Genomic DNA, 12,605 nt, shown 5'->3' with positions numbered 1-12,605 from the left:
TATACTACAAAGCTAATCAAGTAATCAAGTAATCAAGTAATCAATCAGTAATCAAGACAGTATGGTACTGGCACAAAAACAGAAAGATAGATCAATGGAACAGGATAGAAAGCCCAGAGATAAACCCACGCACATATGGTCACCTTATCTTTGATAAAGGAGGCAGGAATGTACAGTGGAGAAAGGACAGCCTCTTCAATAAGTGGTGCTGGGAAAACTGGACAGGTACATGTAAAAGTATGAGATTAGATCACTCCCTAACACCATACACAAAAATAAGCTCAAAATGGATTAAAGACCTAAATATAAGGCCAGACACTATAAAACTCTTAGAGGAAAACACAGGCAGAACACTCTATGACATAAATTACAGCAAGATCATTTTTGACCCACCTCCTAGAGAAATGGAAATAAAAACAAAAGTAAACAAATGGGACCTAATGAAAGTTCAAAGCTTTTGCACAGCAAAGGAAACCATAAACAAGACCAAAAGACAACCCTCAGAATGGGAGAAAATATTTGCAAATGAAGCAATTGACAAAGGATTAATCTCCAAAATTTACAAGCAGCTCATGCACCTCTATAACAAAAAAACAAACAACCCAATCCAAAAATGGGCAGAAGACCTAAATAGACATTTCTCCAAAGAAGATATAGACTGCCAACAAACACATGAAAGAATGCTCAACATCATTAATCATTAGAGAAATGCAAATCAAAACGACAATGAGATATCATCTCACACCAGTCAGAATGGCCATCATCAAAAAATCTAGAAACAATAAATGCTGGAGAGGGTGTGGAGAAAAGGGAACACTCTTGCAGTGCTGGTGGGAATGTGAATTGGTACAGCCACTATGGAGAACAGTATGGAGGTTCCTTAAAAAACTACAAATAGAACTACCATATGACCCAGCAATCCCACTACTGGGCATATACCCTGAGAAAACCATAATTCAAAAAGAGTCATGTACCAAAATGTTCATTGCAGCTCTACTTACAATAGCCAGGAGATGGAAACAACCTAAGTGTCCATCATCGGATGAATGGATAAAGAAGATGTGGCACATATATACAATGGAATATTACTCAGCTATATAAAGAAACGAAATTGAGCTATTTGTAATGAGGTGGATGGACCTAGAGTCTGTCATACAGAGTGAAGTAAGTCAGAAAGAGAAAGACAAATACCGTATGCTAACACATATTGTGGAATTTAAGAAAAAAAAATGTCATGAAGAACCTAGGGGCAAGACGGGAATAAAGACACAGACGTACTAGAGAATGGACTTGAGGATATGGGGAGGGGGAAGGGTAAGCTGTGACAAAGTGAGAGAGTGGCATGGACATATATACACTACCAAATGTAAAATAGATAGCTAGTGGGAAGCAGCCGCATAGCACAGGAAAATCAGCTCGGTGCTTTGTGACCACCTAGAGGGGTGGGATAGGGAGGGTGGGAGGGAGGGAGACGCAAGAGGGAAGAGATATGGGGACATATGTATATGTATAACTGATTCACTTTGTTATAAAGCAGAAACTAACACAGCATTGTAAAGCAATTATACTCCAATAAAGATGTAGAAAAAAAAAGAGAAATCTATAGAATATGTCACCTAACAGTAGCAGAATATACATTCTGCTTAAGTACACCTGAAACATTCTCCAGGACAGACCATATGTTAGGTCATAAAATAGACCTCAATGAATTTAAAAGGAATGTAATCATATAAAGTATGTTTTTTGAGCACAACAGAATTAAATTAGAAATTAATAACAGAAGGAAATTTGCGAAATTCATATATGCGTGGAAATTAAATAAAACAGTCCTAAATAACCAATGGGTCAAAAGAGGAATCAAAGGAAATTCGAAAATACTTGGACATGAATGAAAATGAAGACAGTATATGAAAACTTATGAGATCTAACTAATGTAGGGTTTAGAGGGAAATTTATAAACACCTACATTTAAAAAAGAAGAAGGATTTCACATCAATTACCTGACCTTCCACCTTACAAAACTTGAAAAAGAAGAGCGAACTATGGGAATTCCCTGGTGGTCCAGTGCTTAGGACTCGACGCTCTCAGTGCTGTGGCTCAGGTGCAGTCCCTGGTCAGGGAACTAAGATCCTGCAAGTCACACAGCGCAGCCAAAAACAAAACAAAACAAAACAAAACATAACAAAGCAAACAAAAAAACAAACTAAACCTAAAACAAAGCAAGCAGAAGGAAATAAATAATAAAGTATAGAGGATACAAAAATGGAGAAAAATAAATGAAACTAATAGTTGGTTCTTTGAAAAGATCAATAATAATAACAAACCTTTAGCTGTACAGACCAGGCAAAAAAGAGAAGATTCAAATTACTAAAATCAGGAATGAAAGAAGGGACATCACTGCTGACTCTACAGGTATGGAATCATTTATAAGGTGAATATTTTGCATAAGCTTATACCAACAAATTAGATAACCTGAGATAAAATGGACAAATTCCTAGAAATATACAAATTACCAAAACTGACTTAAGAAGACAGAAAGTCTGAATAGGCCAATAACAGGAAGATAAATTGAATTAGTAATTAACTCTCCCCAAATCAATCAATCAAGTCAGCCAGTCAGTCAGTCAGTCTGTCAGTCCAGGCCCAAATGGCTTCACTGGTGAATTTTGTCAAATGCTCAAAGAAGCATTTATAGTAAATTTTCAAAAACCCTTCCAAGAAATAGAAAAGGAAGGGATACTTCTCAACTCATTTTGTGATGCCAATATTACCTTGCTACCATAACCAGACAAAGACATCACAAGAAAACTACAGACCAATATTTCTTATGAATTTAGATACAAAATATAGATCTCAACAAAATACTAGCAACCTGAATCCAGAAACATATACCAAGAATTATACACCATGACCAAGTGGGATTTACTGCAGGAATGCAAGGTTGATTTAACATCCAAAAATCAATTAATATAATATACTATGTTAATAGAACAGAGGACAAAAGCCACATGATCATCTCAATAGACACAGAAAAATCACTTGACAAAGTCCAACACCTTTCATGATAAAACTCGACAAAATAAAAGGGAACTTCCTCCACACGATAAAGGTTAACTATAAAAAACCAAAGCTGGGCTTCCCTGGTGGTGCAGTGGTTAAGAATCCACCTGCCAATGCAGGGGACATGGGTTCAAGCCCTTGTCCGGGAAGATCCCACATGCCGCAGAGCAACTAAGCCCGTGTGCCACAACTACTGAGCCTGTGCTCTAGAGCCTGCAAGCCACAACTACTGAACCCGTGTGCCACAACTACTGAAGCCCATACGCCTAGAGACCGTGCTCCGCAACAAGAGAAGCCACCGCAATGAGAAGCCTGCGCACCTCAATGAAGAGTAGCCCCCGCTCACCGCAACTAGAGAAAGCCCGTGCACAGCAACGAAGACCCAACACAGCCATAAATAAATAAGCAAACAAATAAATAAATAAAAACAAAGCTTAACATCATACTTGATGGTGAAAGACTGAAAACTTTCCCCCTAAAATAAGGAAAAGTCCAGGATTTCCATTTTAACCACTTCTATTCAACACCATACTTGGATTTCTAGCCAGGACAATTAGACAGTAAAATGAAATACAGTCATCTAGACTGGAAAGGAAGAAGTAAAACTATCTCTATTTGTAGATGACATGATCTTATATAAAGAAAAATCCCAAGGAATCCACTAATAAGCTATTAGAACTAATAATCTCAGCAAGGTTACATACAGGATAAAAGCTTAATATACAAAAATCAATTGTATTTTTATGCACTAGCAATAAACAATCTAATTGTAAAATTAGGAAACAATTCTATTTATAATAGCATCAAAAAGAATAAAATACTTAGGTATAAATTTAATAAAAGAAGTACAAGACTTGTATACTGGAAACTACAAAACATTTGTGAAAGAAATTTGAAGAAGATTTAAATAAATGGAAAGACTCTATGTTCATGGACTGGAGGACTTAATATGGCTAAGATGGCAATACTTCCCAAATTGATCTATAGATTCAACACAGTCCCTATCAGAATCCCAGCTGACTTTGTAGAAACTGATAAGGTAATTCAAAATTTCACATGGAATCACAAGAGACCCAGAATAACCAAAACAATCTTAAAAAGAAGAACAAAGCAGGAGGACTCATACGTCCCAATTTAAAAACTTAACTACGAAGCAATGGTAATCAAAACTGTGGTACTGGCATAAGACTTAGACATTATAGGTTATATGGAATAGAACTGAGAGTCCAGAAATAAACTCTCTTTTATGGTCAAATAGCCCAATTTAAAAATGAGCAAAGGATTTGAATAGATATTTCACAAAAAAAGATATGCAAATGACCGATAAGCACACGAAAAGATGCTCAACATCACTAATTATTATGGAAATGCAAATCAAAACTACAGTGAGATACCACTTCACATCCGCTACAATGGATATAATAAAAAAGATGAACAATACATGTGTTGGCGAGGATATGTTGAAATTGTAACCCTCCAACATTTCTGATGGGAATGTAAAATGATGCAGTCACTTTGGAAAACAGTTTGCAGTTTCTCAAAATTAAACATAGAACAGCAATCTTACTCCTAGATATAAATACCCAGTAGGAATGAAAAAATGTGTCCCTACAAAAACTTGTACATCAATGTTTATAACATCATTATTCATAACAGCCAAAAGGTGGAAACAACCCAAATGTCCATCAGTTGACGAATGGATAAACAAAATGTGGTCTATCCATACAAAGGAATATTATTAGTCAACAAAAAGAAATGAAGTACTGATACATGCTGCAACATGGATGACCCTTGAAAATATTATGCTAAGTGAAAAAAACCAAGCTACAAAAAGACCATATATTATATAATTCCATTTATACAAAATGTCCAGAATAGGCAAAGCTATAGAGACAGAAAAGTCAATTAGTGGTTGCCTAGGGCTGGGTGGGGGAATGGGAATGAGTGCTAATGGGTACAGAGTTTGTTTTAGAAGGGGTGTAAACATTCTAAAACTAAATTGTGGCAAGGGGCTTCCCTGGGGGCGCAGTGGATGAGAATCTGCCTGCCAATGCAGGGGACATGGGTTCGAGACCTGGTCCGGGATCCCACATGCCACGGAGCAACTAAGCCCGTTGCTACTGAGCCTGCGCTCTGGAGCCAGCGAGCCACAACTACTGAAGCCCGCACACCTAGAGCCCATGCTCCGCAACAAGAGAAGCCACCACAATGAGAAGCCTGCGCACTGCAATGTAGAGTAGCCCCCGGTCGCCGCAACTAGAGAAAGCCTGCGACCCAACACAGCCAAAAATAAACAAACAAACAAATAAATAAACAAATTTATTTTTTTTTAAATGTGGCAAGGGGCTTCCCTGGTGGCGCAGTGGTTGAGAGTCCGCCTGCCGATGCAGGGGACAGGGTTCGTGCCCCAGTCTGGGAGGATCCCACATGCCGCGGAGCGGCTGGGCCCGTGAGCCATGGCCGCTGGGCCCGCGCGTCCGGAGCCTGTGCTCCGCAACGGGAGAGGCCACAGCAGTGAGAGGCCCACGTACCAAAAAAAAAAAAAAAAAAAAAAATGTGGCAAGGATTGTACAACCCTGTGAATATATTAAATATACTCAAAAACACTGAGTTGTGAACTTTAAATGGGTGAATTTTATGGCTTAGAAATTATGTCTAAATAAAGTTATTTTTTTTTAAAAAAAAGCACAGCCCTGGGTACATGATGAACTCCCAATCATTATAAAAAGAGCAAAAATGTGCTCTGTACTTGAAAGGACCTTATGGGGTTTATCTCACACGAGCCTGTCAATCCCTCATGAGGCAGGAACTATTATTATCCTCATGATCACACAGCTGGGACATGGCAGAGCAGGGACTGGAACCCAAGTCTTTCTGACTTCAGATCCCAACCCCTGCTGTTTTCCATAAGCCATGTTGCCTCTCTATACAGTCAATGTAACCACATTGAGTGGGTTCAATTTAGATCATAGTGGCTGTATCTAGGGAACTCTGGGTCAGCTGGGGGAGTAGTATGTAATGACCTCTGTGCCTTAGGTAAGAAGTGCTCTAGGGGAGCACTGAGCCAGGAGCACAAACTATCAGTTCAGGAAGTCTACCCGCAGGCACTGTCCATGGGTCCTCGCCATGTACCCGTGCTAACTCCCTGTGACACAGCTGAACAATCAGCATAGCCAGCCTGGCAATAAGCTGCCATCCGAGGTGGCTCCCATGGGCGTGTCCAATAAGCAGGTGGTGACTTCTCTCAGACAAGATCTGGAAGTCTAACGGTGGCTTCCCTCCCTGCAAGACGGAAACATCTCCCAGCATCAGGTTATCAAGGCCAGGTGATGCGCAGCCTGCCACTCGGTATTGTGATTTGCAGATCCAAGAAGCAGCATGGGGCTGTGTGGAGGAGAAAATGTGCCTGGAAAAGCCCAAATCTCCTCTGGACAGAAGGTTAGAAATGCCAGTAAAGCCAGGTGCGGTAGGCTGATGGCTGGGACAGCATGCCTCTCAGATTGTGAATCTGCTGTAAATTGCTCATCAGCTTTCCCCAAGAGGGATGCCCTAGTCTATCGCTCTGTACTCAGCCACTCGGCAGGCTGACTTAAAAGAAATGCTTGCAAAGAAACAGGACGGTGATCCAAGTAGGTCAGCATATATATATGCTCAAATATATATCGCACACACACACACACAGCACGATGTTGACCCAACCAGCTTTCTATTACTTGGCCTTGCTGTATTCTATAGTCCGATGATCATTACTGGTTATAATGACCTAGAAGACTTGGAATACGTTCATGTTCTTTCTGAATCATCATTAAAAAAAAAGAGTCTGTTATGTTCAGTCTAGCTTTAGCACTCTGCATGTTGTGGAGTTTTAACTTCATGAAAATCAGTAAGCCACGCATGGGCTATGTAGTAGCCTTTAACCAATATTCAATTCACTAGACCAAACTGTTTTCTAACCATGGGAGAAAATGTAGAGTGAGTTCCTCCAACTGTGGTCCCAGTTGGGGCCCCCAAAGCCTTATTTTCCTGGATTTCCCCAGGACACAAGTGAATTCAAGGCTGGAGAGATGGTAGCTGCCTCTGGATTTCCCACCAGCGGTACAGCTGGAGAAGTGGTATTTGTCTGAGCCTTTCTCAAGCCCAGGTGTTGTTCTGTTGTGTCAGCTGAATTTCCCCTAAATAAATGCAAATGTACTTACTGCATTGACATTATCCCTTTAATCATCTGTCCGTATTCCCCCACTAGATTGTAAGCTCAGTGAGGGCAAGGACCACGTCTGTTACTCATGGCTCTATCCGCAAGGCCTGGCACATAATGAATAATCGAGAAATAGTTGTTGGGTGAATAAATGAAATACCTACTGTGGGGAAACTACTGATAAAGCCTAAGAGGTAATCCCTTCCATCCCACTTCCCCATTTTCCTTTTGTTTTCTCGGTCTCAAAGGAGAGGTGATGCTTTCCCTTTTCCACTTGTGGGTTTAACAGCATCCTTTTGGCCCAGCCGGCTGAGCATTGAGTTGGCTAGCTGGCAGCCAGCGGCTGCAGAGGAACGAGAGTAGAGGGCCGGCCAGAGAGACCAGGCCCTGAGTAGGCTGGAGTTTTGGCCCCCGAGGGAAAAGCCCCGCTGAGGTTGGCAAGATTCCTGTTTCCGATAGGCCTTTGCTAAACAACAGGTAGCACTGGGGCTTCTGTTCTGATATGAAAGTGCGGGCCAATGGAGGAAACCCATCTCAACTTTGTACCAGGGACTGATGGCCCCTCACTGTAACCTGGGCAGAGGTCTCCTCAGTGGTGCCGCTTGCTGTCCCCCTTGCCCGTCCTTGGGGCCATGGGATAAGATGTGCATACCAGCCCCCGACAAGCGGAGCTGTGAGGCTCACCCTGTCCCACTGGCCAAGAGCACTGGGTGGCTGATGTTGAACCCAGCATCTAACAGTCCCAAATGCCACACATCTGGGCCCCAAGCGTGGACTCAGGGCCTTGGGGAAGTGAAGCACTGCAAACAGCAGGGACACCACCGTGGTCCATGTGGCTCCTGTATGGACAGAGAGGCCTTGTGCTAGAGGCAGCCTGAGCCCCCGTCACTCTGCAGGCCCAAGGAGGCTCTCAGGAATCAGGGAGGAGCTCTAAAGCCATGCCCGTTATTTCTAGAAGTCTCCTTTCCAGGCTGCAACACCTCCAAGAGAAATCGATTTGCCTTTGGAACAGCTTCCCTTTTCCCTTTCTCCCTCTCTATCCTGCTCAGTAAGAGGTATCATTGGGTGTGATGACAGAGGAAGACCACAGGGGACACTGACAAAGCTAATGCCGGCCTTGCTTTCCTTTGGCCATCTGAGATTTGATAGTACAGATGGCCACCGCTTCAGAGCTATTCACCTGGAGGGGTGTGGCAGCTCAGCCCCTGGGCACCTTCTATTCTAAGTCAGTTCCTTTGCTTCTCTATGTGAAGCCTCCTTCATATGCTTTGAGGCCACCTATCCTTTCCCACATCTGTGGTGGATTGCCTTCTAATTCCTGTGGACGTGACGAGATGTAAACGTGGGCCTGTCACGACGTTCGTGATGAAGAGATCATGAGGTGAGAGGGTGGGTGTAGGTACACGGCCCACGGGGTGCTGGTCATCCATCAGGAGTGTGTTTCTAGGGGCTTCCCTGGCGGTCCAGTGGTTAGGACTCCGCGCTTCCACTGCAGGGGGCCCTGCAGGTTCGATCCCTGGTCGGGGAACTAAGATCTTGCAAGCTGTGCAGCATGGCCCCCCACCACCAAAAAAAAAAAAGGAGTGTTTCTACTCTCAAACTCCTCGCTCTAGATCACATGGGACCACGCCGTAAACCAAGACAGCTTTGAAGAGAGAAGAAAGAGTCAAGCAGCAAGGCAAGTGGATGGAGCCATCAGCACGTGAGGAGGGTGACTCCTGGGTGGTCAGTCTCAGCTTCCACCCGTGATGTTTGGGTGCAGGGATGGGGAAAGCCTCGGGTCTAATACGTAGAGTACCTGTTCTTTGGGTCTCCCCCTTCTCCTCCTACTCTGGTTCGGGGCAGCAGCATCTGGACTGGGCCGATTTGTCCTGAGGCCCCTGTTTGTGTCATCACCAGGACAGCCCTGAGGGGTGGCTGTACTGAGTTGCCTAACTGGGAAGCCTTCTGTTTGGGGGCAGCACTTGACCCTGTTTGTTCTCAGTGATCGTCCCCTCCTATCTCCAAGCCTCCTGCTGGATTGCATTCTGGGCCTGCACAGCCTTTCCTATCCCAGCCTTCCATGGCCTCTTACTTCAGGCAGCTCTGTCAATGCCGACTCTGATGGACAAAGAAAGGTTTTAGCTTCAGTTTCCACCTCCACTTTCAACTAAGCCAGAACACCCGTGCATCTCTCTTAGATCACTGTAGCTCTAAAGCTTTGCCTTAGATCCAATGCAATTCTCGAATTGGCTCTACGTATTGCTCGTTTGCTATTTTTATCTTACGTTCCTTGATCAACTAAGACACAAGGTATTGTCACAGGCATCCTTTGTGGGACAGGCCCATCTGAAGGCCAGCTGTCTTTTCCACTGTCTTGTGCCACGTAGGACGCAGTGGTACAGCATGGGCTCCTGGTAAACCAGGCGCTGGCAGAATGGGGTGAGCATTCCATGTCTCCAGGGTCCAAAGGGCCTCTGTTACACTGAAAACCGAGACTCAGCCCTACCTGCCTTGATCATTGGAGGTGGGAGAGGCTGGCTAGCAGGCCTGGAGAAGACCATCTTCCTGGAATCCAGCAGGAGGCGGCAGTACCCCGCAATCAGGCAGGCAAAGTTGGTGGCTTCGGGCCACTCCATCAACAGCACCAGAGGCTGGGGGAGACATGGGAGGAAACGTGAAGACACAGGAAGGAGCGGAGCAGGTGCGTGTCCAACAGAACAACAGCAAAGGCAAGATGACTTGCATAGTTATGAGAACATACTCTCTGAACCCCAAATGAAGGCACATAGCCTGACAAATAATTTCTTCTGATTTGAGAATTCATTTATAGTAAACTCTTACCCAGGTATCAAAACTAAATCAACCTTTAATGACACATTTAATGAACCACTTTTACTGAAAAAGACTAAAATAATATAACATCACATGACTGCTGTGTGGCTGTTTGGGTTTTTTGGGGCTCAGCAGATGTGCAGGCCTGCCGGGAGAGCAGGGCTGAACCTGGGAGTCTAGGCTAGGTTGGGGAACATCCTTGACAGGAAGTTCCTCAAGTGCACAAGCTATCTCTTGCTCATCGCTATAACCCGTTATGGTACCCAGAACAGCCCCCCGGACATGGACACTCTGTGCAACCTGGTTCTCACTGTGTCTTCTGGGCCACAAAGTCTTTATGGTCTGCAGTCCTGCTCAGACCTTCATGCTCTCCCCCCCCGTTTTCCTCTGTTTCCCAAAGTGCTCTCACGATGTTAACTGGTGCTCCTTAAAAGAGTTCCTTGGTCAAATACGTGGTGAAATGCTGAGTTAAACAAAGCTATGCAGATAGTTATACTTATGGGAATTCTCAGATCCTTTAATATATTAACGTGCACTGTGAAACTTCCAGAGGGCTTTAGTATTCCAACTTTTTCCAATTATTTGATGGAAAAATCTATTTTCATAGAACATCTCATGGTAGTAGGGTTGCTTTTTCTGTTTTGTCTTGTTTAACCCACGTTGGAAAATACTAGCATACCCTGTTGACTTCTGTTCCTGACCGTAAATCAGTCAAATTAATCTTGGCGTTAGCTAGTTGACTGCTTCAGAGACCTGGCAACGATATACCCAAAAAATCAGTACCTTTTTAAGAAACCTTCCCAATATCTGCATTGTAATTTTATGGTTTGAAAATAAATCTGGGTCAGACTGACGTCAGCCATGAGAGTATTCTCCCTGCCATAGGGCAGTGGCCTCCAGATAAAGACCACTGAAGACTGGCTGAAGAGGGAGCCATGGGGTCGTGGCGCATCTCGTCTTTTGAGGGTTCCCGGACCAGGCATTAAGAGCTAAAAGAATTAAGAGCAGGGAATGAGTCTCTTCTCTGACTAGTGAGGGGTGAGGAGTGAGGTGAGGGGTGATTAGGGCCCCCACTAGGGTACTGGCAGTAAAAAGGGACATAATGAAGACTTGATGGAACTTGGTCACCAACTAGACTAGCCTTCTTTGGCTGGATCATCACCTTGGGAACAATTCTGAATCCAAACCAGCTCAGCTTTTAGCTAAAGTTGTACCAGTTTTCTTTGCTATTTCTCAGGATCCTGACACGTAGCTTGAGTTGAATATTTTCAGTTCATATAGACCATGGGTTGGCAAACTTTTTCTGCAAAGGGCTAAATCGTAAATATTTTAGGCCTTGTGGGACACACGGGCTGTGTTGCAAGACCTCTGCTATTGTAGTGTGAGAAAAGCCATAGATCATCTGTAAGCTAAACAAATGGATGTGACGGTATTCTAAGAAAACTGTTTCCAGAAATAAGCAGTGGCGGGTCAGGTTTGGTTCATGGGCCATAGTTTGCCACCTGATCTAAGAGAAAAGCTTCTTTCCAGTTAAATACAATTGTCTGTATTCATTTTCACACCTCTCAGCTTGTTTCATTTGTCAACAGTGATCTCCTTGTCCACTGGAAATTCTTCTCTTGGCTTCTTCACAGTGAGGTGACACTGTGCTCTGGTTCTATAATCTCTGACCACCTCCATCTCTGTCTCTCTCTTCTTGTGCAACCTCCCCACTCGATGTCCCAGGCTCAGTGCTCAGCCCTCAGTTCTCCACGAGGGCATCAACTTTCACTTTTGAGCTGGGGATCCCAAAGTCACCATCTCTAGTCTATTTCCCCCTTGAACTCTTCCTATCTCAGAGCTCGTACAGTGCTGGGTCTATATCGTACAATCTTGTGCTGGATCGAATCCTCTCTTGAGTTGTTTAATAGTTATTGTTCATCCAATTCTACAGCACACCACGGTAAGGCATTCGGATTCTGCCCCACAGGCAATGAGTTAGCGATGCTCCTATGGAACTCATTCAATACCATCAGGAAAAAAAAGGAACCATCCATACTCGGAAGAGCAATGTCTCCTTTCTCCAGTGAGAAAGGGACCAGGGATGAGACGTTACCTTTGGGTCATCATTTGGAAGGGGCAGAGGGGATGTCTGTACCTCCAGTTAATGCATGCTTCTTAATCACAACAGAATGGTCAACTCTGGGTACAACAAAGTAGAGACAGAAGGGGAATAGAATGGGGGTGGGGGAGAATAAGATGCCCTTCCTTTCTGCCTCACCCCCTACCACCAATGACAGAGGTTTGGGTATGGATAGCTGCTACCGCCATTACTATGAGGTCCCAAGACCTGCTAAGCTGGCCTCCAGAGCGTTCACAGACATCATGGCCGTCACTGCTGCCACTGCTTTATTTCGGACCCTCAACATCTTCCTCCAAGGCCAAAACTTCTCAAGGTATATGTGAATGGGTCACAAGTGTGCTGAGATCCTGAGCCCCTCGGCTTCTGGGTCCTGTTGCCTCTGGCCACAAGGTGCCTCATCTGTTTATTCCAGTG

The 12,605-nt window shown here is 43.9% G+C and overlaps 1 protein-coding gene across 1 annotated transcript in view; it reads right to left on the bottom strand.

Annotated features, from left to right (window-relative positions):
- FRMPD3 (FERM and PDZ domain containing 3) overlaps window positions 1-12,605 on the bottom strand; it is a gene marked incomplete at its 3' end in the record, with an annotated part of 63,687 nt that overhangs the window by 13,352 nt on the left and 37,730 nt on the right. The window contains exon 12 of the mRNA XM_082681322.1: window positions 9,744-9,888. Within this exon, the coding sequence (XP_082537448.1) occupies window positions 9,744-9,888 (145 nt within the window). The remainder of the gene's footprint in view (window positions 1-9,743; window positions 9,889-12,605) is intronic.

The sequence above is a fragment of the Grampus griseus genome (assembly GCF_964374135.1).
Source record: "Grampus griseus genome assembly, chromosome: X".
Taxonomy (NCBI): Eukaryota; Metazoa; Chordata; class Mammalia; order Artiodactyla; family Delphinidae; genus Grampus; species Grampus griseus.
Note: the sequence above shows the minus strand (reverse complement) of the source record. Positions and strands in the feature narration are given on the sequence as shown.